Consider the following 26,672-nt stretch of genomic DNA (forward strand, 5'->3'; position numbering starts at 1 on the left):
TCCGGGGGCCCCTCGATCCAAGGCTGCACCTTTCTCCAGGGGTTCCCTCCGCCTGGAATACCCGTGCCTTCCCTTAAGAGTCCAAACGCACTTGCGCCCTTTCCGAAGTGATTTGATCCCCTAGACGCTTCCTCCCTCAAACTGGGACTTCTTCCAGGGCCCCCGCCAGCTGTGATTCATGCAGAGGACATTCAAATTTCTCCCTGCCGCTTCACTCCACAACTTTAACACAACGTAAGAGGCGGGCCTCGAACCCCAAATCTCCAGAGCCGCGCGCCCTCCCTCTTTTCTGTTTAACCCACTGGAAACCGTGCGCCGAAATGACGCGCACGCGCATGGCGCGCTCCCGCCTCCTCTGTCTTCCGCATGCGTCCTGAAGCCAACTTTCTCATCAACGCATGCTCAGCTTGCAGCGCATGCGCAGCGAGCCGATTTCAGCTTGGCCGCACGATATCCCTTCTTTCTTCCTGCTTCGGGACGGCTTTCCTTAGGTGCCCCTTCGGGAACGCCGAGGCCGGTACCGGAGGGACCGGTGTCTGTCTGTCACACTCCCGACCCCCAGGCACCTTTTACGGGCGGGTGGCTTGTTTTGGAACCTCCCCGCCCCCACCCGATTCCCGTCACGGGAGAGCGCGCGCCGCGCCCCAGGAGCCAATCAGCAGCCGCCCTAGGTAAGGAGCCTGCGAGCCTGCGCGAGGCGCGCGCACCGGCGGGGAGCGGGGACGCGCCGCAAGCCCCGCCCCTCCCTCGACCGTTAACGGTTCCTGGGACGTCGGCGGGTGTGCGGAACTGAGTAGCGAGCGGAGAGCGGCGGCCAAAGGCCGGATTGGCGAGAGTCAGGGCGGGAGACACGAATAATGTGTAAATAGAAATTTAGATTCTGGGAGACCCTACTGTAACCTACCCCAAAAGGACTGAGCAGGTCCCTCCGATAACATGTAAAGAGAAACTGAATTTCCGAACCTCCCTCTCAGAAGGCCCAGACCGATTCCTGAATCCTAGGGCGACCTTGCAAGCGCCGTGCAAATGGGGTCTGGAGTGGTGGGGTTCCCTAGGGGAGGCCTTTTAAACCGATGCCTAATTCCGGGAGGACTGTCCCCACGTAGGAGCCTGTAGGGAGTCCTTTACAGAAAAAATGTGTGAAAAGGCTATTAATTTCTGGCGCGCTGGGTGCCTCAAGAGGATGGGCCAAAGTTCACAAGTTAGGAACTGGGAGTCTCCCCGAATAACTTGCAAGTGTACAGTTCTGCAGGATTCCCCCAAAGGGAGTCTGTGAGGAAATGCTGAATGCCACCCCCCAAGGATGTGTAAAATTAGACTCAATTTCTGGGAGGTCACTATAGGAGCCCTGTAAATAGACACTTAAATGTGCTTCTTAAGTGGTGGGGGTAGTCCCCAAAGCAGCTTGGACACAACATTGGTATCCTCAGATTGCATCTAGGTGGGATAAGTTCAGGGAACTTAGGGGAAGAAGAAGCAGAGCATGTCAGGGATCTTGCCAAGGTCTGCAGCTGTTGATATAAACCCAACACATGCTTTTAATTCCCAATACTTAGCTATAACAGGAGCCTTGTGCTCCCCACAATGGCAGTTAGATAAGCTCAAATACTGTACATGGTCCTAAAGTAGTGTGCAAAAGGACACTTATTTTCCTGGGAAGGAGACCCTCATAGGTACATAAACAGATCCTTTAGTACCATTGAGGCTTGAAAAACAGACACTTAGGCACTGAGGTTTTCAGAATAATATGTAAACAGACACTTAATTGCAGGGGACAAAAGAGTGACCAAGTTCAGGGGAGAGCTCCATCAGAGACTGTAAACAGTCATTTCAGTGCTGAGTGAATTATTTTCCATAAGCATCCGTAAACAGGCCTTTGTCCTCCTGTCTAGGAAGACGGCCTTCAATCCAATTTGTGGCTGAGGGAGAGGTCACATAGCAAGCAGTGAAAGGGGCTAGACGAGTTGCAGTCTGGCTAGCAAAATTGCTCCTGTGTCCTGTAAATAGATACTTCAGTCTGGAAAGTCTCTCTTAGGGCCTGTTTGTGTCATTAAGAACTGAAATATGGGGGTAGGGAGGATTCATAGAGTGATTTAACAGGCACTTAGCAGGGTCAGCAAACTTTCTATAAAGAACCAAAGAGCAGTTATTTTAAGCTCTATAAACCAGTGTCATCTACTCAACTCTGCCATTGTATCAAGAAGGCAGCCATAGATAGTTTGTAAATTGATGTGGCTATATTCTAATAAAATATTGTGTTTGCAAAAACGAGACAGATCAGATTTGACCCACAGATCAGTTTGCTAAGCTGACTTCTGAGTTAGATCCTTATATGGTCAAGTAAATAGTTTACTACTCAAAATACCTCACTGGAATGATGTACAAACACCTGGGGGAACTGTTCCTAAGGACCTATGAACAGGTAATTGAATGGTGGAGACTGGGTCAAGTAAATAGCGATATATAACTAAACACCGATGGGACCATTAAGTGAAATTCACAGTGTGAGGGATGGCAGACCATCAGGAATGAAAGGTGAACTGACACTGAAATGCAGTGGGTTATGAGGTAAACATAGGCCCATGATGCTAGAACCCCAGCCACTTTTATATAGTAACAGGTAATCAAAAGAGGAGCTGTCAAATGAGGGTCATGTTACTCATTTGTAAGAAAATGACTTGCTGCATTTTGAGATGGAGAATAATTTTTATGTGAATCTGTCCGTATAAATTGTGTTGTGTTAGAGCATTTCAGTAGTTGAAAATGGTTTTGACTTAGAAGTGAAAGAAATGTTTCTCACTGCCTGCAGAGGCATTTAAGATTAATATGGGATTGCCAAACCTTGGGTCATGTTTTACCATGCCTTCTATTAACTTGCTTCCCAGCCCAAGATGGCTGTCTGAGCTCCAGACTTTACACCCACATTCCTTTTCAGCCAGGAGGATAAAGAAGCAAAAGGCAAATGCCAGCTTCTATAAAGGAAAGTTTCCTAACATTGCCAAACCGTACTTTGGTATCATACCATTGGCCAGAACGTACTTTAGTCATGTGGCCACACCCAGCTACAAACAAAAGCTGAGAAATGAGTCTCAATAAGCCATCTACCTAGCTCAGAACTGAGAATTTGGAAGAAGTAAAGAATGGGTATTGGGAGCCAGCTGGCAGTTGTGCCACAGTTATAGAGCTCTCTTTTGAAAGAAATTCCTGGGGAAGCCAAGTGGAGTGGGAAGAAACTCTCTTTGTCCTGAAATCCCCTCATTCCCTCTGTAGGTGAGCATGTCTGAGTCTGGCCACAGTCAGCCTGGACTCTATGGGATAGAGCGGCGCCGACGGTGGAAGGAGCCTGGCTCTGGTGGTCCCCAGAATCTCTCTGGGCCTGGTGGTCGGGAGAGGGACTACATTGCACCATGGGAGAGAGAGAGACGGGTGAGTGTCTTGACCCAAGAGCAGCATTCATGGTCCATTTGTTCCACAAATGTTCATTGAGCATCTGCCATGTGTCAGGCTTCAATCTAGATGCTGAGGATGTATCTGAGCTGACTTCTTATGGAGTAAGAAGGTGGAGAATGAAAAAGGGGGATGTTTTAGATGATGGCCCCTCTGAAGTGTTGACTTCTGAAGCAGAGACCTAAAGGAAATGAGGGAACAAACCATACCCAAATCTGAGTAGACAGAACAGCAAGTACAAAAGCCTTGAGGTGGCCTGATCTAGTATGCTCAAGGATTAGTCAGGAGGCCAATATGGCTACTGTAGATGAGGAAGGAGGGAGATTGATAAATGAGGACAGAGAGGTGGTAAGCCTTAGGAAGATTTACGGATTTCACTCTGAGTAAAATTGTCATTAGAGGGTTTGAGCTGCCAAAATCTCATGTTTTAAAGAGTTGGTAACAATAACAATAGCAACTGTGTCTATTTATCGAGCAGCTTACAGTATGTTGGTACTGTGCTAAGTGCTTTATCCTGTGGGTCTTCCTAAACCCTTATACCTACCTACTCCATGAAGTAGAACCTTTGACAGTTCTCATTTTCTCTATGAGGAAAATGAATTTAAAAGGCAAAGGGACTTGCCCAAAATCACAGTCAGTAAGCTTTGGGGCCAGGCCTCAGATGCAGGTCCAGATTAATCTCAAGCATAACATCATTCTGACTGGGAATCAGGAGGCCTCAGTTGTGCCTCAGCCTTGCTTTGCTCTGCTGTGGAACCCAGAACTGGTCCTCTGGTGCTTTCTCTCTGTCTCTCTCTTTTTTTTTTTTTTTTGGCATCAGAGATTGAACCCAGGGGCACTTAACCACTGAGCCACAGGGTCTTGTTAAATTGCTTAGGGCCTTACTAAGTTGCTGAGCTGGCTCTCCTGCTGCATCCTCCCCAGCCACTGGGTTTACAGTTGTGTGCCACCAAGCCCAGCTCTGGGTGCATTCTCTAAGGCCCTGCCTATGTTTGAGATACTTGGTGGAAGAAAGAAAAATTTGGGACCAGTTTCTGAGCCATAAAACTAAAATTATTAAGAATAATTTTTTCAAGATGAGCTGGGCTTTTTTTTTTCCCTATTCTTGGGTCACAGCATAGACTATTCTACACACATCCTTTTGGAGAATGTCACTGTCTTCCTACACCATCAGCTTTCGTCCCTAAGCAAGCAGCTCCCTCTGACTTCGCTCCCAAGTCCTGGCAGCTTCCTGACTCACCATGGGTTCCTCACATCTTACACATCCCCTACTGACCTCAGCAACTTCCTGCCATCTCTCCTTGAATTTCTCCTCCCTATGTTAATGACGGTCCATTGGGCCTCATCCTAGGATGCTCCCTCCCTCCTGCTTCCTCTGCTGGTCAGGTTCCAGTGCTGTACATACTGCCTTCCATACATATCTATCCATGTCTCTCCATCCCAGGTGTCATCCACTTTTCCTTCCCCTCCTGGAAACCTTCTGCCCTTCAGGTTTTCCCTTGAAATGTTTCTTCTTTCCAACACACTTTCATGTCACCCTTTTGTTGGTTCTTCTTTGAGCCAAGGAAGTAAGCAGGGTTTAGGTATCTTCAGTGACTGGGTGAAGAAGCAAATCAGTGAGTGGTCAAGGTTTTCCCAAGTTACTCAATTAATCAAAGAAGGAATAGGACTCTCCCCTCTTGTAAGAGTGGAGGGGAGTCAGGGGAGTCAGGAAGAGGGCAACATGTGGCAATCAGTCCAGAGCCCTCTGGTGCAGGTCTGAGGAATAAGTGATCCAGACAGCAAGTACTGCCAGTGGCGCTCACATTGGAAGCACTTGCCTGTATCAGGGGCCATGCTGGCAGTTTGCAAGTTCTTTCATTTTTGACTTCATAATAGTCTTGTGAGGAAGAAACTACCTAAACCCACCCACTAGAGGGGGAAACAGGGGTAGTTTCTTATTTAAGTTCATAGCCAAAAATAGGTTAGACCAGGTTTGAGCCGATCTGTCTGGCCTCAGAGCCGTGGCTTCTTTCCCCTGGACTTGTTTAACAGAGACAGCTGATCAGAAAGTGTGGGGAGCCAACTGAATGACCCACGCCTTCCAGTCCTGAAGCAGGAGGCTCTGACCAATCATTACATTTCATGGTGACTTGGGCGTTGCCCTGTTCGGATAGAGTTGAAGGTCTTCAGATGTAGGTGTCACCCCTGGGGTTGAGGTACTCCCAGATACCCTGGCCTTTTTTGGATAGAACTTTCTAAAGAACAAGGGTCCCCCCAATAAAAGCTCACTTCCAAATGTGCTCTCACTCTCTGGCCAGCCTCTCGTGACTTTCTCTTGTTCTCCCTTTTGGGGAGCCTGAGGCCAAGAGCAGAGAAGCGTCCTGAAGCTTGTGTAAAGGTAATTTGTGTCTGTGTTTTATTTGGTGTCCCTGCAAATTCACTGAGCAACCTTAAGTTCAGCTGCCCGCACAGGTTGGGGGCAGCAAGAATGGATGAGGACATGATTCTGGAGCCAGGCTGCCTTGTTCAAATCCTGCTCCAGTGCTTATTGACTATGTGACTTTGAGCAAGCCAATTAAGCCCTCTGTGCCTTTGTTAAGTGGGAGTAACAGTATCTGTCCCCCAGATGTGTTGGTAGGATTGAAGAAGGTAATATGCGGAGGTTTTTAAAGTGATACCTGGCCCCTAAAGGCCATCTGGAGTGTCTAGGAGATCCAGGGGAGCCATTCCTGAGTAATTGCCTTCCCTTGACCACAGGATGGCAGTGAAGAAACGAGCACTTCCGTCATGCAAAAAACCCCCATCATCCTCTCGAAACCTCCAGCAGAGCGGGTGAGCTGGGAAGCACCTTTGGAAGGAGGGAGAAGGGGAGCCATTAGGGAAGAGATCGCCTCCGTTGGCTGAAACCTTCTTACTCCCACAGTCAAAGCAGCCACCACCTCCAACTGCCCCTGCTGCGCCACCTGCTCCAGCCCCTCTGGAGAAGCCCATTGTCCTCATGAAGCCACGGGAGGAGGGGAAGGGGCCTGTGGCTGTGACAGGTGCCTCTACCCCTGATGGCACTGCCCCACCACCTCCTGCAGCCCCTGCACCACCCAAGGGAGAGAAGGAGGGTCAGAGACCTACGCAGCCTGTATATCAGATCCAGAACCGGGGCATGGGTACTGCCGCACCAACAGCCATGGACCGTGAGTTGGGGCCAGGCAGGCAGGTTGGGAGCTGGCCCCCATCATACGTAGACCTTCATCGCATCCTCTGACTTCTGCTTTTCCTCTCTCCAGCTGTTGTGGGCCAGGCCAAACTACTGCCCCCGGAGCGTATGAAACACAGCATCAAGTTGGTGGATGACCAGATGAATTGGTGTGACAGTGCCATTGAGGTACTGGGTTCCCTGCCTACCTGAGCTTCCCTGGGTCCCACACCTTCTGTCCCTTCACCCCTACCTCTGGCTCTCAGTAGGCAACACCAGACTAGACAACTTTCGGGCAGCTACAGCAGTGATTAGGGTCAGAATCAGAAAGTTCTTGCCTAACCAGCCCTGGGTGTCTACCAGCTCAGCTGTGCTGGTTGTTAAACTACTGAAATACTTTGATACTACTTGGTAGAGAGGTATTCCCAGATACCCTGGGATCTCTTGTGCCACCTCACAGCAGTGTCTCCTGGATCATGCTGCAGCACTCCTAATTGGTTGAAACTCTTCACTGTCTCAGTGTAGTTCTCAGTCTCATTCCCTAGAGGTCTCCCATTCCAGCTACCCCTGTTCTGGTTCACACCTCACATTCCTCGACAAAAATACCTACCTCCTCTTCTCTGTTGGTTTTTCTCCCCCAAACCTGTCACATCACACTCCTGCTCAGATTATCCCTATGGTGTCCCCCAACTCATAGCAACCTGGACTTATTAGGACAATATGCCTGGCTCATGTAGTACCTATAATACTAGCAGCTCCTGCTGCGTTTATGTCCACTCTCACATTGACATCAACTGGAGATGTAAAAAAAAAAAAAAAAGCCTGGCACAGTGGCACACACCTGTAATCCCAGCAGCTCTGGAGGCTGAGGCAGGAACATTGTGAGTTCAAAGGCAGCCTCAGCAAAAGCAAGGCGCTAAGCAACTCAGTGAGACCCTGTCTCTAAATAAAATATAAAATAGGGCTGGGGATGTGGCTCAGTAGGTGAGTGTCCCTGAGTTCAATTCTTGGTACCCCCCCAACCCTCAAAAAAAAGTGTTCAGGCCCTATCCTTCAGCACCATCAAGTAGAAATTTCTGCAGTGATGGAAATGATGTATGTAATGTAGCCACTACCTCTGTATTGGGCTGTTGGAACACTTGAAAGGTGGCTAGTACAACTAAGAATCAGATTTTTTTTTTTCATACTAGGAATTGAATCCAGAGATATCAGTGAGCCACATCACCAGCCCTTTTTTCATTTTGAGACAGATTCTCACTAAGTTGTGAGACTGGCTTCCAACTTGTGATCCTCCTGCTTCAGCCTCCCTAGTCACTGGGATTATAGGCATGGGCTACCATGCCTGGCTAGGAACAGAATTTTTAATTTCCTTTAACTAAGTATCCACATGTGATCAGTGCCCACCATTGAACAAATATTATGCTTTAAGGTATTAAAGCTCATTAACTACTGAATAAGCCCAGTTCATTTGTTTGTTTTTTGGTACTGAGGATTAACCCAGGGGCACGCTACCACCCAGCCAAACACCCCCTACCCGCATTGAGAAAGGGATTCACTCAGTTGCCTGGGTTGGCCTTGAATTTGTGATCCTCCTGTTTAATCTTCCCAAGTTGCTGGGATTATAAGCCTGTTTCACTGCACCTAGCCCCCCCCCCGCCCCCCCCCTTTTTTTTTTTCATAGCTCTTCCCATGATTCTAAGGAACCAAAGTTCAGGGAAGCAAGATTTTCCTTGAGTATCTCTTCCGCCCCCTTGTGGTAAAAGGCAGCAAAACTAGTGGACAGAGGCAAAGGTCTCTTTAGAGAGCCTGACTGTTCTGATCTCTGCTTCTGCACACCACTGCCTTTGTCATGCTTCCTAATGTTTTCTACACCTGCCTGAAGCAGGAAGCCTCTCAGAAGTCTGTTTCAAGAGCCCTCAGTTACCCATTCCTGTCTTTCCAAACCTGCTCTTTAGTTTCTCTGCCTCTAACCTTCTCTTCCGCAAGATCAAACATCCCTTTTTTCTCCCACGGTGTTTCAGCCACTTTGACTTCCTTTTCATTTCTTGACCATGCCAGGCTCTTTTCCACAGAACTCTTACAGATATTGTTCTTTGTATCCACAATATTCCACATAACTCCACCATGACACAGAACAGAGGCCTTTTGCCCAAATGAGGAGATTGGGACCATAGACATTTTTCTTCCTATCTGATAAAGCAGGTGGGCAAGCCCCAAATGTTTCTGGGGTCTCCAATCTTGCTTCAGCACCAACATCTAACATATTTGTGAAAGTCATATGCCTATATTTTCCCACAGTACCTATTGGATCAAACCGACGTGTTGGTGGTTGGTGTCCTGGGCCTCCAGGGGACAGGCAAGTCCATGGTCATGTCATTGTTGTCAGCCAACACTCCAGAGGAAGACCAGAGGTGAGGGGATCAGTTAGGGATGCAGGAGGCCAGGAGGGAGGTGGGCATTCACTTGGGGCAGGGACAGAGTGGGTCTGAGTATTATAAGTGATGTTACCAAAGCAGGTGCTTCTCTTCTCTAGGTCTCAGTTTTTCATTAGAAGAGGATAATTGGGCTGGGGATGTGGCTCAAGTGGTAGCGCGCTCGCCTGGCATGCGTGCGGCCCGGGTTCGATTCTCAGCACCACGTACAAACAGAGATGTTGTGTCCGCCGATAACTAAAAAATAAATATTAAAATTCTCTCTCTCTCTCTCTCCTCTCTCACTCTCTCTTTAAAAAAAAAAAAAAATAGAAGAGGATAATTATGGGCTGGACAAAGTCTGCATAGCCAGTTTTGTTCCTTCTTCCCTCCTTTCCTGCTTTTGATAGAGCCCAGGCAGGAAGTTGGATGATAAGTTGGATTTGGGATAGCTTCAGGCTCAGCCCTGATTGCTTATCAGCCACTTGACCTTGGGCAGGTCTCTTTACCTCCCAAATCCCACATTCAAGTGGATTTGGGGAAGAGGAACCCCAAACCTGTCATATCACACTCAAGAAGGCATAGGTTTCTCATTGTTGTGGTGGTAATGGTGGTTTGTTGTTGTTATTGTTTTTGTGTACTGGGAATGGGACCCAGGGACATTTTATCACTGAGCTACATTCCCAGCCCTTTAATTTTTATTTTGAGATAGGGTCTCATTCAGTCTCTGAGGGCCTTACTAAGTCGCTGAGGCTGGCCTTGAGCTGTGATTGTCCTGCCTAAGTCCCTTGAGACACTGGCACTCAGCAAGAAGGCAAAAGTTAACAAGAACTTGGCACAGTGCCCAAGTGCTCACAGGATGGTGGCTGATGTGACCTGAGAAATAGAGTGGGGGAAAGAATTCTGGACCCAGGGAGTGGGTTCTATACCAGCCTTGGTCCTACTGGATCTCCCAACTTCTCTATGTTGAGGAGGACCAGAACTGAGAGTCCCCTGGCTTGAACAATATTCTTAAGTAAGGACGAAGCGTGATTATGAAGATAAAGGATAAAGTTTGAGGAGCAGATTTTGGAGGCGGGGGGCGGGGGGACCTTGGGAAAAAAGGCTTAAAACGGGGCAGAAAAGGAAGAAAGGCAGAAATTAGGGAGGGGAGATAATTAAGGAAGACTCAGTATAGAGCCTGAGAAGGGATAACAGCTGATTCAGGAAGTAAGGGACAGATTCATTCAAATTATCTTAAAAAAATAGGCGTTTATTTTATAAACCAGGTGATGTTACCCATAGGATGCCACAGGTAGGAATTAGGGAGTCCGTGAACCTCCTAACAGTATATGCAGAATTTTATACCCATCTTCACTCAGGCTATTTTAGGGAGAGAGTCCATACTTTTCATCAGGTCTCAGAGGGGGCTGATGGAGATCTAGGAAAGGTTAGGAATCACTGTTGTGAGACTATACATCCTCTGGAACTGTAGCTGCGAGGTTCCTCTGCCATTTTTCTCTGTTCTCTGCTCACTCATGCAACTCAGCTTGGCTGCACTTGGGAACAGCTCAGATTTCTTGAAGAGCTTTGTTTCCATTTTAACTTTCACCCCCAGGTAGCAAAAATTTCCTGTGGTCCTTTGACCAGATTCCTGAGCTAGAGAAAATCCCATTGGCCCAGCTTATCTTTTTGAGCTATCTCAGCCTATGTAGTGGTAGACTTTAGTACCAACTCTGACTTCAACTTTGATACCATCAGGTCTCATAGGTTGTACCTCCTGAATGTCTTTATAATTCATCTGTTTTTTCTTTCCTTCATTCCCACCTCTCTGGTCTAAGTTTTTAATATCTCCCTTGAAGGATACCAAGAACCTCCTATCTGATCTCTGCCTTGGTTCAATTCAGCAAGTTGTTTCTTGTTGTTTGTTTTTTAAGTTGTTAATAGACCTTTATTTATTTATTTTTAAAATAGTTATTTTTTAGTTGTAGCTGGACATAATATCTTTATTTTATTTATTTTTATGTGGTGCTGAGGATCGAACCCAGGGCCTCGCATGTGCTAGGTGAGCGCTCTACCACTGAGCCACAATCCCAGCCCGATAGACCTTTATTTTATTTATTTATATGTGGTGCTGATAATCGAAACCAGTGCCTCACACATGCCAGGCCAGTGCACTACCACCGAGGAGCCACAACCCCAGCCCCAGCAAGTGTATATCAAATGCTTAGTGTGTGCCAGGTATTGTGCCAGGTCCTGTGGGACAACGGAATGTAAAACTGACAAAAATCTGCTTTCATGGCATTTATATTTGGGGAGATTGAAAACGAAACAGATCCATCACTTGCCATGTTAGATGATGATAACAAAAGAGGAGGTATGTGGAAGATGGTTGGGCCTAGGTTTGTTTTGAACAGGGTGATCAGGAAGGCCTTTGTAAAGAGAACATTGGAGAAAACTCAGACTTGGGGTGGAGTGTTCCAGTGAGAGGCAATGGCAAATACAAGTCTTTGAGGTGGGAACTTCCCAAAGTATGTGCAAAATAGTGTGGAGGCTAAGGAGCTGAAGCAGAGGAAGCAAGAAAGGCAGTCAGTAGCTGTAAGCACTTGCTCAATATGAGCAGGGCCCTGGGTTTGATGCCCAGCACCACAAATAGAGAACAGGAGTTGGGGCTGGGGATGTGGCTCAGTGGTAGAGTGCTTGCCTCGCATGCGTGAGGCACTGGGTTCGATCCTCTGCACCACGTAAAAATAAATAAATACAATAAAGTTATTTAAAAAAAAAAAAGAACAGGAGTCATAGGACATGAGGTCAGAGAGACAAAGGGAGGCTTCAGTCCTGGGCCTCAGGAGTCATTCTCTGTTCTTGCCACCCACAGTCCTTACCTCAGAGCAGTGAGGGGGATTTTTTTCAAATCAAAATTTGTTCCCATTATACCTCTACTTATCAGGGGCTTCTCTAGGCTCAAAGACAATAGCCCCAGCTCCTGACCATGTCCTACAAGGTCCTTTGTGGCCTCTTTCTGCTGCTACCTCTTCCTGTGTCCCACTGTTCCATTCTTTCTGCTCTTACCAGTACTTTCTACAAGCCACCTTTCTTTTCCTGAAATAGCCCTCTACATCAAACTCCTCTCTCTCTCTCCTGCACACCCACCTAATTAACTCCCTCTTTGTCTCCCCACAGTGTCATTTCCCTCTTCATGGCAGCTCTTCCCGGTTCCACCAACTGCATTGTCCCCCCTCAGTGCTACACACCTCTTCTTTCTACTGCCCACAGTTACCAATTTCCTTTGATTTCTAAGCTCCACAGAAGCAGAGACTGTGTCTTTCTTGTTCACTGCTCAGTCCTGGTACCTGGCAGATAGGAGGTTTTCGTACAGTGTTTGTGAAGTGGGCGGATGCCTGCTCTGTGACAAGACAATGGAGCATCTTCAGGAGATAGAAATTACCCTTCAGGAGGCAGATACTATTATTCTGGTTTTTCAGGTTGAAAGAGAAAATCATTCGGTCACAGAGTTGACTTTAGTAGTGGAGGGCAAGACCCAGCTCTGCCTCCTTTACCCTCATGTTCCCAGCACCCAGCACAGGTAGAAATGAGACTTGCCTAGGGGAGGAATTGAGAACCAAGACTCCAAACTGTCTTTCACCATGGGGCTGGAGAGCGTTCAGTGCTATCCTTGTGCCTGGCATATAGCAGGAACACTCGGTAACTAGGAGCAAGAGACTATGTAATTGCTGTATACTAGGCACTGTTCTTAGGGCTTTGCATACATTAACTTCACAGTAATCCTAAAAGTTTGGGTACTGTTGTTATCCCCAGTTTATAGATGGGCAAACTGAGGGGAAAGGGATCAAGCCACAGAGCCAGGAAGAGAGAGAGCTGAGATTTTAATCCTGGCAGTCTGGAAGAGTCTCTGCTCTTAAACACCTCAGTCTACTAATCTATGGGCAGAAGTAAAGGCACGAGTTACAAAACATGACCCCCTTTAGATACGAACCCCAGATGGAAGGCTTAATGGGCAGCAGGAAACTGCATCTCCCTGCTTATGGGGTTCTACTCTGAAGGCATCAAGGCCCAGAACCAGCAACTCACCACTGCCTTCTCCTCATCACAGGGCATATGTTTTCCGGGCCCAGAGCGCTGAAATGAAGGAACGAGGGGGCAACCAGACCAGTGGCATAGACTTCTTCATCACCCAAGAACGGATTGTCTTCCTGGACACACAGGTGCCAGCACCACACTTGCCTCACCTTCCCACGCTCAGCCCCATGCTAGGGGGTTATGAAGCCAGAACCTTGAGTGGCTTCCATGTGCGCCCGGCCAGGCCATGCTCGTACTGGATGCCCCTGGTCAGGTCATGTCTTTTCTTGGCCCTTAATCTCTTCAAGTCAGGTTTTGCCCCTCCCATTCACTGCTCACTGTGGTCTGAAGGCTCTTCTAGCACATTTCCAGTGCTTTCAAGTGTGAGCCCAGAGCCTGACCCTTTAACTCTTACCAGCTGGGAAACTTGACATTTTAACCCCCTTAATCCTCAAGTCTTTATCAGCAAATGGGGATGAGAGTTGTACTTAGCATCTTAGGAGTTTTGAGGATTCAGTGGAGCAGTCCAGGCCCAGTGCTTGACTGGGACGTGGCATGAGATTAGTGCTCAGACTTGTTATCGTCGTTAGAACTGACCTGTCTTGCATTTGCTTGGCAGCTTTCCTCAGCTGCTCCCTAACTGTCAGGCAGAGTCCCGGTTCCTCAGCCTGACATTGAATTCTGTGGTTTGACTCCTTCAGTCTTCTCTCCTCAACCTCTCTGGAGTCACCAGCCTCACACACAAGAGCTCTTCTCCAGGGCCCTCTCCTCTCTGGCCTCTGTGCATCCTGTTGTCTTTACCTGAAACCAACAGTGACTGTTGCAGACATGATCACGTTGTTCAGCATTTCCATTCCTCAGTTTTTTCAAGTGGGGAAATATATTGCCCACCTCCTAGGGTGTTTGTGAAGTTTCAAAGACCAATACAAGTGAAGTCCTAATGGTAGTGCTCAGCTTGAATTGAGTGCTAAATGCACTTAGTATTGTCACGATAGACGCTAAACCTTCTCCCTGAGGAGTCCCTCGGGGGTGGCCTCCTCTCAGAAGCCTCCTGCCTCTGATGCCCACTGTTGCCCAGGTGCACTTCCCTTCACAGCAAGTGCTTTGCCAGTGTGTGCTGCCACTCCCCACCTGTCATGCTTTCAGGGCACAGGGCCTGGGCCATAGTTGGTGCTCATACTTGGTAGAACAGCATTCTGGTCACTAGGTATTGATGACAGAGAGTGGAAAACCTACAAATATGAGGTGAGCACTGTGTGCCAGGCCCATGCAGGGGCCACCAGGACCTAGAGACAAACCCACCTGGCTGTGGGCTGAGTCCGAGGCCTGTGAGGGGAAGAAAGGAAGGTAAGATATAACAGAGTCCTGCTTGGGTTTTAGAGTCCTAGAAAGCGAGCAGTTGTGAAAGCCCTTGCCAAAAAAATTCCACTCACCACAGTAAGTAGTGGTGACTGTGGAGGTGATTTAACTCTTATCAATTTTCAATGGAATGGCCCTTTAAGAAAAGTTGTCGAGCTCACCACTGAACTTTTACATGCACTGATGTAATTTTTAAATCCTCACCGGATTTCACACTACTAGTTGTTTTTGACCTAAGTAATTATCATAGCACAATTTTGAAAGCATATGAAATAACTAACAACAAAAAGAGTCTTTAAGGGATGTGACTCATTCAAGTAAATGATAAATTTATTAGCACCAGGAGACGTCTTCTCTTTGGGCCTGAGGTGCTTTCGAGCAGTGATGATTTGTAAAGGAGCTGGGGGAAGCGTATCTGCTTTGAAATTTTTTCCCTTTACCCTCCTCCTGCTTCCTAGCACTGTACTAATTAGAAATTGCCTGCTCCTGTTTCTTTGTCTGAAGACTCTATGGAAGTCTGGTGGCTGTGATCGGCCCCTTCCCTCACTTTGTCTTCTCTCCTGTGCTCCAGCCTATCCTGAGCCCCTCCATCTTGGACCATCTCATCAATAATGACCGCAAACTGCCTCCAGAGTACAACCTTCCCCACACCTATGTTGAGATGCAGGTAAGGGAGCCTAGCCAGACCAGGGGTGAGGATTTTACACTCCCCTCCCACCCTCTCAGGATCTGTGATGGGAGCTGCATGTGGTTGTTGACTTAGTGTCTGCTTCATAAGAGCCCTGGGTGCCCTGAGAGCTGTAGAAAGAGGACAGCATGAAGAATCAGATCGGCTCCTGCCCTTTTCCCTTCAAGCTGCAGCATCCTGCTTTGTAAAACGGGGCAGTGCCTACTGCCTGCCCTAGTCAGGATTAGCCTGTAAGGGAAGTGCCTGCACAGCGCCTGGCAACAGAAGGTGCTTGAAGGCTCTGAGGCTATTGCCCTGCTTAGTTCTAGGATCAGGAACCATAGTCTGGGCATCAGAGACCCTCAATTCTGTTGTTCCTTCCTACCTGTCTTAGTCACTCCAGATTGCTGCCTTCCTCTTCACGGTCTGCCATGTGGTGATTGTCGTCCAGGACTGGTTTACAGACCTCAGTCTGTACAGGTGAGGAGCGGGTCAGGAGGGGGAGTGAGGTGTGAGACAAAGGCCCTGAGACTGAACCCACAGGCCCAAGGTCTCACAAGTTTCACACAGCAGCCCGTTGGAGTGGGTCTTCCCCACCTAACTCCCTCCCCAAAGATGCACATGCACTTGAAACCCTCACTGACTTCACATGGCTCAGAATAATATTCAAAGGCCTTCCATGCTTGCCTTACAAGCTCCTATGCATCTGATCATCTTGCTGAGCTCTACTCCTGCTTGCCCTCACTTCCTCCATTAAAGACATATGGGCTTTGTGATTCTTCCTCCTCCAGCTCAGGATCATTGCATGCCATTCCTCAGCTGGAAACACTTTTCTTGCAGATCTTCTCAGACTCCTTCATACTGTTCAGGTCAACCTCAGGCCCTCCCTGACAATATATAACAACGTCCCCTGGGACTTCCCCCACCCACTGTTTTCCTTCATTGCACTTACCACTCCAGTGGGAGGTTATGGATCTCCTGATGATCTCTCTCCCCTACAAGAGTGTGAGCCACAGGAGGGCAGGGTCCCCGGGACCTCATACAATGCTTGGCTTGGCACAAGGTAGATATTTAATACAAAGTTGTGAATGAAGAGCACAAGGACTGGGCTTGTCTGGTCTTTGGAGTTTTGTTTTCCATCTCCTCCAGGCATGCATGCCATCCCTCTGCTGCCTTGGCAGGTGAGTAAAAAAAGATAGGACCTGAGGAATCCTGCCTGCAGCAGCTGTAGGTTCCAGAAATGCACCTAGACAAGGCCTGCTCAAAACTTTTGGCCTCAAGGATCCTTCTTGGCCTCAGACTCCAGAAGGAACCTTAGAGGACGAGGGTAGCAGCTTTGGGCACAGAGCCCAGGCAGAGGGAAGGGACAGGCTCACAGGGAAGGGAAAACTGGGAACATGAAGCAGATGTCTTCAAACTCAGGCAGTTGAGGATTTGAGTCCTAGTTCTTATTAGATGTCTTTGCTTTCCGTAGTTCCTCATCAGCAGAACTGTTGGTGCAGATTGAGTTTAAAGAAATCAAAGCAGTCAGTATAGCACCTGTAACAATTGGTGAGGGAGATGAGCTGTGGGCTTGGCCACTGCTAGAACCAGATCTGTGATCAGAACTGAGTGACTTAATTCTGAAACAGTCCCTCCTGCCACCATCCTCTGGGATTCATTCACATGACAAGTACATTGAACATTGTGGATGTCAGGTGCCGGGATACATGGGTGAACGAAACAGATAAAGCAGACTGCTCTCATGGAGTTTTATGTTCTGGTGGGAATATTGGCTCCCGAGTAGGCACATGAAAGAGCCTTGTTGTTAAGCCATTTTCTGCAGGTGGGTTTCTCAGAGTAGGTGGGCCCCTTAAAATTGTGGTAATGTGTTTGTTTATGAGGAGAAAGTCCACACATTTTATTAGACCCCATTATCCCTTATGTTGGATAACAGGTTTATTTTATTTACTTTCACATACTGGGAAAGTTTATTTCAAAATAGCACAAACTGAAAACATGCCCACATAAAAACCTGCACACAGATATTTATAGCACCTTTATTTGTAATTGCCAAAACTTGGAAGCAACCAAAGTGTCTTGCAAAAGGTGAATGGATAAAGAAACTGGTGCATCCAGACAATGGCATATTATTCAGTGCTAAAAAGTGAGCTATTAAGCTATGAAAAGACACAGAGGAAATTAAAATGCTTATGAGAAAGCCAATATGAAAAGGCTGTGTACCATGTGGTTCCAACTTTATGACTTTAACTTTACAAAAATGCAGAACTGTGGAGACAGTAAACAAATAGTGGTTGCCAGGGTCTGGGGATGGAGGAAGGGAGGATTTGGCAGAGCACAAAAGACTTTTTTAGGGCAATGAAAGTACTCTGTAAGGTGCTGTAATGGTGAGTACATGTCATCATAATTTGTCCAGATTCAGAATGCGCAACACAGAGAGTGAACCCTAATGTAAATTATGGGTTTGGTAATAACCATGTGTCAGTGTAGGATCATCAGTAACAAACGCACTGCTCTTACAGGCGATCTTGATGGTGGGGGAGGCTGTGGGGGGAGGCGCAGGAGGTATAGGAGAACTCTGTACTTCTTGCTCAATTTTGCTGTGAACCTAAAGCTTCTAAAAAATAGTCGTTTTGTTTTGTTTTTGAGCCAGGGTCTATGTTGCCCAAGCTAGGCTCAAGTGATCCTGCCACCACAGCCTCCCAAATAACAGGATGTGCTACAGGTACATGCTACCATAACTGGCTATTTTTTTAAAATATGGTAAACACATAAAATTTTTGTACAGTTGACATAGTTCCATGGATTGGTGTCTGAGAGGGTTGTCTCTGAACTCCTTAAAATTGTGTGAGAAATATGGCATGTATGTGACTATAGCTTTCATCAGAATTTCAAGGGGCACCCCACACCCAGACTGGGGGGTAAGGAGTGCAAGTGTTTATTGCTCCTGCAAAACAAATAAACAGCCTTTCACTCCAAACCCCCAGGTTCCTCCAGACAGCAGAGATGGTGAAGCCCTCCACTCCGTCCCCCAGCCACGAGTCCAGCAGCTCATCAGGCTCTGATGAAGGCACCGAGTACTACCCCCACCTGGGTACGAGGTTTCCTGGGGGCTAGAGGAACGGGCAGGAGGAAGAAGGAGGGAGTGAAAGCCATGAGCCTCAGGAAGCAGGGAGAGCAGATGTGGGATCTGGAAAGAGCATGTAGGAGAGTTGTGAAGAGGGAAATCAAAAGGGATTAGCTGCTGCTTCCTTTCAGATTCCCGCTGCCTCAGTACAGTCCTGGCCACCAAGCCTAGGATCAGAAAGGATCTGCCTATTTCTGGGTCCCTGGCATTTCTTGGTATAGGGCTCAAGAAAGGAGTGTTGGGTTGATTGGAGGAGTCCTCAGGTGCCTATTCTTCCTCATCCAGCCTTTGTACCTGCCACTCCTTTCCTGCGACATCCTCGGTTCACCTTCTGCAAAGATCTTGTTCATTATGACCCTCTACCCCATGCAGGGTCTTCCCTACCTCTCCGGCCTTGCTAAGCCCCTTATGCTGCTTATCACACTCCCAATTGTATGGCCGTCTTCCTCCTCATCTTTCCATTAGACTGGCTGCTCCTTGAGGGCAGAAATCAGTTCTGACTTGTCTCTGGAACTCTAGAATCTCCCTGCACAGGGCTTGGCATTAAGGTGAGGTTACATAAATATGAACTCCAGGTGAGGGCAGATCTTTAGGGTGAGAAAGGGGACTCTGAGAGCCAGCACTGCTTTCCTCACGCAGCCTGTCTGCTCCCGCCCTCAGTCTTCCTACAGAATAAAGCTCGCCGGGAGGACTTCTGTCCTCGGAAGCTGCGGCAAATGCACTTGATGATCGACCAGCTCATGGCACATTCCCACTTGCGTTACAAGGGTGAGAACTACCTTCTAGCTAAATAGCAGCTTTCTAACCCATGGTATGATCCCCTGGCAGAGACCCCCAGACCTCCTGACTCTGGCTCTAACATTATCTACTCTCACCCCCCTGACCCACAGTGTGGTACCTGTAGGCTGAAGTGTTTTCCTCCTCTAGGTACTCTGTCCATGTTACAGTGCAATGTCTTTCCTGGGCTCCCGCCTGACTTCCTGGACTCTGAGGTCAACTTGTTCCTGGTGCCCTTCATGGATAGTGAAGCAGAAAGTGAGACCCCACCAAGGGCAGGTATTCTTCAAGGGAATCGGGGCCATGAGGAGATAGCCTTCCCTGGGGTAGGAGATGAAATAGGCTGTCCTGATCTGGGAGTGACATGGACCTGAGAAAAGATATCCCTAAAGTACTTGGACCCTTTCTTAGAAACCTGTTCAGAGTTGTGAGGGTATAGGAAGAGTTGGATTGGGGCTGAACTCTGAGGTGTTCTTGAAGCCAAGGATGCTGATTGCAGGGAGACCTTCCTGCAGTCTGCCTGTCTTATTCTCCCCACCCCGCTCTCCAGGGCCTGGTTCCAGCCCACTCTTCTCCCTGCTGCCTGGGTACCGTGGCCACCCTAGTTTCCAGTCTTTGGTGAGCAAGCTCAGGAGCCAAGTGATGTCCATGGCTCGGCCACAGCTGTCACACACAATCCTTACTGAGAAAAATTGGTAAGAGCTTTTTGTAGAGGGTCAATTAGAGGTGCTCCACCCTACTGCAAACTAAAGGGGGGTCTCAGAGATCTGTGTGACTTCATTTAGCCCTCCTCTCCAGACCTCAGCATCCTTTCCTGGAGCAGTGATAATTGCTGCCGTCTTAGAAACACCTTATCCGTGCCAGGCAGCATGCCATTTCATGACTTTGGATCCTACTGATTAGCAAGTGGGGGGTGGGTAACAGGTCTTTTCACAAGATTTTATTGGTTGTAAATTTAGCCTCAGAGAAAAGTGTCATATAGCAAGGTCACACTTGATTGTTAAGAGAAGGATCAATGAGCCTAGTTAAACCTGAAGATCCAAGGACCTGAGTGAACTAGCCTTACAGGAGACGGGAACCAGAAGCCAACAGGAGCCACAGGCGCTGTGTTCAGCTCTCAGTGGGTAGCTCCGTCTCACTGTCTTCCTCTACTTTCCTCCTTCCCTGCCTGCTGACTCTCCCCCTGCTTCCACATGCCTCTAAACTTCTTTTCTAGCCAATACTTTACATGACTTCTGTGTCCAGAGCCCACAGCAAATGGGTCCAGGCCTGCCTCATTTTATTTCCAAGAGAAACAAATATGAAAAATAGCTTGGCTCCGTGCAGCCCCTCTTCCTTGGCTCCCCACGGCCTGTTTTCAGTTGGCTGTGGCCAGGAGGGGCTAGGAGTGCAAACACAGCAGGAAGACACTCAGGGCTTATAGGGGGCCAGCTGGTGTTCAGTCTCACTCTGCTGCTCCTGCTGGTCTGAGCCAGGGCCCAGTGGGGATGGGGAGGACCTGGCTAGTAGAGGTTGTGCAGCTGCTGCAAAAATGTTTTCCACCATCACAACATTGGAGGGAGGTAGGAGTAAAAACCTTCCCCCACAGAGGCCACAACTGAGAGGGGTAGGAGGTTTGACTCAGATATGGCACCTGAAGTTTTCCTTGGAGCCCAGCACCTAGCTCCAGTTCCCTGGGTGAGGTGAGAGAATCAGGGCCGCCTTCCATTGGGGTTGGCGTCTTCCCTGTGTCTCAGTCAAGGGGAGTGGGCTCTGAGAGACTCTGGAGTCATGTGCTGGGCCATACACGGCCTCCATTCTCCCACCTGCCCAGGGGCCTTGGCCATAGCCACCCTGACTGTTGACCTCCTCTCACAGGTTCCACTATGCTGCCCGGATCTGGGATGGGGTGAAAAAGTCTTCTGCTCTGGCAGAGTACAGCCGCCTCCTGGCCTGATGCCAAGGGGAGGAGAACGCCATGCAGGGAGCCTCCCGGGTCCTCAGTGGACAGTGAGGAGTACACACGTCCTTCCCCTGGTGGGGTGGAGAGTGGAGCAGACCTGACGGATGAGGGATCGTGACTTCCCCGCCCAGAGACATGAGGTGTCCAGGACCAGGCTCTGCACCCTCAATTCCTGGGGGTTTGCTCAAGGGGTGACTTTAAGAGATCCCACCCCAACATGGGATGAGCAGCCTATCCTAAGTCCCCCATAGGGACAGGCAGTGGGAGGAGTTAAAGTGGTCACCAGGAAGCCCCAAGCCTTGTCTTGACTCCCTCTTTAGGGACAAGAGCATCAGGCCCCTCTCCCAGGCTCCAGGACCTTCCCTGGAAGGTGAGATGGGATCTAGAGTGCTCTGTGTTGGGGCGGATGTGGTGGTTCGAATAAACATGGTCATGCAAGTCTGTCATCGTGCTCCTCTTATTCCATCCCCTCCACCCAGCGTCCGGACCCGGGCAGCAGGGCAATTATTCTTGTCTCCCCATTGAATCTTAAATGACCTTGCCTCAAGGACACATCCATCCAGTATAGGGCACCGACTTCAGGAACAGAGATCAGTGTCTGCTAAGATAGAAGCCCCCAGAAAGGGCTGTTCTGCTTTCCCAGGTTGCATGGAGTCTCCCATCCCTGTGTTTGAATGGGAGAGTACACTGTTCAGCTAAATGTGTTGACCACGCTCTTCTGCTCTCTTGACAATGGCTGCCTTCGGGTTAAATGCCTAGTTAAATAGAATACTTTTGTTTTAAAACAGAACTTGTCCTTAGTTAAATACAGTACTTATCCTTAATTCAAATATCTTACCTTATCCTTACAGACAGTGCCTGCTGTTGGCTAAATACAGTGGCCTCCTTCCCTTGTAAAACTCATTTTCTCTTAAAACTGGAGCCCCTACCTTTAATTTAAATCTGGAATCTACCCTCAGTTAAATGTACTGTACAGTTCAATATAGAGCCAACCCTCATCTGCTCAGTTAAATACAGAACATGATCTTAGTTCACTGTTGCCCAAAGCATGTCTCCAAATTGGCCTAGCACCCCAATTAGTTCTCATCCGCCAATCATGCCAGTCACGGTCCCACAAAGCAGTTGTTCCAGTCCGGCCAGCAGAGTCTTGTTCGTGCACTTGTCTCCCTCGCTTCCTCCTCTCAGGCATACTCATCCTGTCCTAGTGTCCATACAGGGGGTATCCTGGGGCCTCCTCAGAAAAAAGCAGGACTGAAGCGAGGACAGTGAAGAAAGCAGTGGCAGGCCAGCCATCAGGATGGAAGGGGCAGTTCCTGCTGATCCCCAGAGAGCAAGGCTAAAGTTTAGAAGGGAGACGAGACCTGGGGCAGGCTCTGGTGCTACTGCTCCCTGACTCCCCTCGCTGGCCATTGTCCCAGTGTTAAGTGGTCCTCAGGGGCCCTTCAGAGCTGTGACATTTCTGCCTCCTGACAGAAATGCTTCTAAATCCTTCACTCCATGCCTCTGCCTGTGTACAAACCCTCCCAACCGCCACCCGCAGCTGCAGACTAAGCTCCTCCCTGTCAAAACCTGTGGATCCTGTCCCACCCAAGGGGTCTGCTGGGTGACATGGGGGGGTTGAGAGAAGGGAAAGTAGGGCAGTGATCAGAAGAGGGGAAAATGAGGGAGTGGCAGGGCAAAGAAAAAAATGAGCCCATAAGTGAGATATAGGTTGGATTCCCTGAGGATCTATTTGTTTTAAATTTTTTTTAGTTGGACATAATACCTTTATTTTTGTGTGGTGCTGAGAATGGAACCCTGTGCCTCACACTTGCAAGGCAGGCCCTTTGCTCTATCACTGAGCCACAACTCCACCCCTCCCCTAGGATCTTGAGGTTGGCACGTGGAGGAAGGCCTGACTGGGCATCACCAGCTGCTACATCCAGGGCCACGCAACCCGGCTGGTAGATGGTGGTGAGGGCGATTCCGCAGCTAGTTGGGGGTGCCCACAACAGTGAAAGCAGGGCCACTTGGCCTCCCATTTCTTCTACTAGCTCCTTGGTGATCTTGCTCCAGAGGCCCAGTTGCCACCAAGATTTTTTTCTTTTTCCTTTTTTGCAGTACTGGGGGTTGAACCCAAGACCTTGCACATGCTAGGCAACCACTCAACCACCGGGCCTCATTCCTAGCCTCGCTGCTGAGATTTTGTACCGAGCTGGCCTATCTGCTAATCAGCAGTCATTGAGAGAGTTGGCAAGGGTGTGCCGCACCCTGTGCACCGGCATGGCACTCAGGCTGATGTTGCAGACCTCAGTGGCCACCAGCCAGACGTGCTGCTGCAGGAAAGCTTCCTCTAGGATGGGCTGCAAGATATTGGGCATGGGCACCAGAAATGCTGCCTGTGGCTCCGCAGTCCCTTCACCATCATCTCTTCCAGCCATGGGAAGTTGCCCTTGCCCAATCCAACTGTGGAGAATAGGGAGACCTTGGGTTCCTTCATGCTGTCCACTTCTGCAAACAAGCACCCCCCTCAGTGCATGCTAGAGCACTGTCATACCGACAGCTGCCTGGGCACAGCACCTGCCTTGAGCACAGCATGTGACTTTAAAATGGCAGCCCCAGGGTCAGGCTGCCTCAGTTCAGATCCCAGCCTCACTGCCTGTGTGGGTTTGGGCAAGTTACCAAACCTCTGGGCTTCTCTCCCTGTCTATAAAGCAAGGTGTGTGGTAATTGTTCCATTGCCAGATCTAAACTGAAAACAGCATCTGCCCTATTCTGACTTTGCAAACGTAGGAGCTAGTACCTACCCGTTTTTTCTTTAACCATTAAGTCCCCAATTCAATTCTACATAGGACAGTAGATGTTTACATTATTTTTCTCTGTCATCAGTGACTGAGAAGAGCCACCTCTCAGGAAATGGCAGCTGTAAACAGGATTTCACTGTGGGGCCTGGTTCAGTCACACAGTGTGGCCTTGGGCAACCCCTCTTCCCACTCTGAGCCTCAGCTGGAAGATGAAGGGGAAGGGGTAGACAATCCCTTAAGGATCCAAGTCTCCAGAGCCTGCAACTGACCCCCTAGCTATTGCCCACAGCTATCCCAAATGTGGCTGAGCAGTCTTTTGGAGAAGGTGCTGGGGTAGTGGCTGTGGGAGGTAATGGAGTCCTTAGCTACCTCAAAACAGGGGAGGTAGAAGTGTTCACCCTGTTGCAGGATCTTCTTTTTTTTTTAATTGCTTTTATTTTTTAAATACATGACACTGGAATGTATCACAATTCTTATTACACATATATACCACAATTTTTCATATCTCTGTGTATAAAGTATGTTTACACCAATTCATGTCTTCATACATGTACTTTGGATAATGATGTCCACCACATTCCACCAGCATTGCTAACCCCCTACCCTCTCCCTTCCCCTCCTACCCCTCTGCCCTATCTAGAGTTTGTCTATTCCTCCCATGTTCCCTCTCCCTACCCAACTATGAGTCAGCCACCTTATATTAGAGAAAACATTCGCCATTTGTTTTTTGGGGATTGGCTAACTTCACTTAGCATTATCTTCTCCAACTATATCCATTACCTGCAAATGCCATGATTTTATTCTCTTTTATTGCTGAGTAATATTCCATTGTATATATATGCTACGTTTTTTAATCCATTCATCTACTGAAGGGCATCTAGGTTGGTTCCACAGTTTAGTTATTGTGAATTGTGTTGCTATAAACATTGATGTGGCTGTGTCCCTGTAGTAGCTGTTTTTAAGTCCTTTGGGTATAGACTGAGAAGAGGGATAGATGGGTCAAATGGTGGTTCCATTCCAAGTTTTCCAAGGAATCTCCATACTGCTTTCCTTATTGGCTGCACCAATTTGCAGTCCCACCAGCAATGTATGAGTGTGCATTTTTCCCTACATCCTCACCAACACTTATTATTGTCTTCATAATAGCTGCCATTCTGACTGGAGTGAGATGGTATCTTAGAGTAATTTTGATTTGCATTTCTCTAATTGCTAGAGATAATGAACATTTTTTTCATATATTTGTTGATTGATTGAATATCCTCTTCTGAAAAGTGTCTTTCATGTCCTTAGCCCATTTATTGATTGGGTTATTTGTTTTTTGTTTTTTGTTTTTTTTTTTTTTTTTTTTTTTTGGTGTTTAGCTTTTTGAGTTCTTTATATACCTTAGAGATTAGTGCTCTATCTGATGTGTGAGGGGTAAAAATTTGCTCCCAAGATGTAGGCTCTCTATTCACCTCGCAGATTGTTTCTTTTGCTGAGAAGAAACTTTTTAGTTTGAGTCCATCCCATTTATTGATTATTGGTTTTAATTCTTGTGCTATTAGGAGTCTTATTAAAGAAGTTGGGGCCTAATTCAACATGACGAAGATTAGGGCCTATTTTTTCTTCTGTTAGATGGAGAGTCTCTGGTTTAATTCTGAAAACATAGCATCTGCACTTTGAGTTTTGTGCATGGTGAGAGGTAGAGGTTTAATTTCATTTTGTTGTATATGGATTTCCAGTTTTCCCAGCACCATTTGTTGAAGAGGCTATCTTTTCTCCAATGTATGTTTTTGGCACCTTTGTCTAATATAACTGTAATTATGTGGGTTTGTCTCTGTGTCCTCTATTCTGTACCATTGGTCTACCAGCCTGTTTTGGTGCCAATACCATGCTGTTTTTGTTAGTATTGCTCTATAGTATAGTTTAAGGTCTGGTATTGTGATTCCACCTGCTTCACTCTTCCTACTAAGGATGGCTTTAGCTATTCTGTGTCTCTTATTTTTCCAGATGAATTTCATGATTGCTTTTTCTATTTCTATGAGGAATGCCATTTGGATTTTGATCAGAATTGCACTAAATCGGTATAGTGCTTTTGGTAGTATGGTCATTTTGATAATATTAATTCTGCCTATCCAAGAGCAAAATAGATACATCTTCCAAGGTCTTCTTTGACTTCTTTAGGGTTCTGTAGTTTTCATTGTTTAGATCTTCCACCTTTTTCATTGATTCCTGAGGGTTTTTTTTGTTTTGTTTTGTTTTGTTTTGTTTTTGAGGCTATTGTATATGGGTAGTTTTCCTCATTTCCCTCTCAGAGGATTTGTCACTGATATACAGGAATGCCTTTGATTTATGGGTGTTTATTTTATAACCTGCTATTTTGCTGAATTCATTTACTAGTTTTAAAAGTTTTCTGGTGGAGCTTTTTGGGTCTTCTAGGTATAAAATCATATTGTCACCTGCTGCAGGATCTTGCTAGCTAGTCACACATGTAGCGAGATGCTCTGAGGTGCATCCAGCATCACCCACCATCTTGTCAGTCTTCCAGGAGGTTGTGACTGTACCCAGCAGGCCCTCGATGATGGCTTTGGGGTACTTGGGGAGCAGGTACAGTGCCGGCTCCACAGTCCTTTCCACCAACCCCATGCATGCTGAGCAGGGGTCTTGATTTCCCAGCCCCTAGGTGGTGTTGGAAAGGTCAGCTCGCCAGAGTCATCTCAGCTGGTGTCGAGCCTGACTCTCCAGCAAATGAAGTGTGACTGCGACTTGGCAGCAAGTGCTGCCAGGCTCCCATCTTGAAGGCCTTCAGAGCCCTGACCTCCTCTGGCAACAGCATTAATATCTTGAACTGGCTGAGGCTTGGCTCAGCTTTGCCAGGGGTTGTCAGACCCCTGGTTCTTGGTCTTCAGCACTTGACCTTCAGTTGGACAGGTAAGGTAGTGTTTTCTG

General features: G+C 47.8%; 1 protein-coding gene across 4 annotated transcripts; it reads left to right on the forward strand.

Annotated features, from left to right (window-relative positions):
• The first annotated feature begins 433 nt into the window (after positions 1–433).
• Positions 434–26,454, forward strand: Smg9 (SMG9 nonsense mediated mRNA decay factor). Of its 4 annotated transcripts, none has more exons than XM_076838015.2 (14): positions 434–671; positions 3,271–3,426; positions 6,187–6,261; positions 6,353–6,617; positions 6,711–6,808; positions 8,918–9,030; positions 13,124–13,235; positions 15,020–15,115; positions 15,510–15,595; positions 18,103–18,209; positions 18,903–19,010; positions 19,170–19,298; positions 19,570–19,714; positions 20,877–21,405. In XM_076838015.2, the coding sequence occupies exons 2-14, from the start codon at positions 3,277–3,279 to the stop codon at positions 20,953–20,955; spliced, it is 1,563 nt and encodes a 520-aa protein (XP_076694130.1). In that variant the 5' UTR covers positions 434–671; positions 3,271–3,276; the 3' UTR covers positions 20,956–21,405. The 4 variants fall into 4 exon arrangements, with proteins under 4 accessions (XP_076694130.1, XP_076694129.2, XP_076694126.2 ...); XM_076838014.2 differs by lacking the exons at positions 434–671; positions 20,877–21,405 and adding exons at positions 2,284–2,422; positions 26,400–26,454; XM_076838011.2 differs by lacking the exon at positions 434–671 and adding an exon at positions 2,284–2,422.
• Positions 26,455–26,672: the final 218 nt, after the last annotated feature.

This window comes from Callospermophilus lateralis, chromosome 18, assembly GCF_048772815.1.
Source record: "Callospermophilus lateralis isolate mCalLat2 chromosome 18, mCalLat2.hap1, whole genome shotgun sequence".
Taxonomy (NCBI): Eukaryota; Metazoa; Chordata; class Mammalia; order Rodentia; family Sciuridae; genus Callospermophilus; species Callospermophilus lateralis.

Coding starts and splice junctions, on each gene's coding strand:
- Smg9 (XM_076838011.2), top strand. CDS start 2,375: ATGATGTACAAACACCTGGGGGAACTGTTCCTAAGGACCTATGAACAG. Junction 6,618..6,710: donor CGCACCAACAGCCATGGACC/GTGAGTTGGGGC, acceptor TCCTCTCTCCAG/CTGTTGTGGGCCAGGCCAAA. Junction 15,596..18,102: donor ACAGACCTCAGTCTGTACAG/GTGAGGAGCGGG, acceptor CCAAACCCCCAG/GTTCCTCCAGACAGCAGAGA.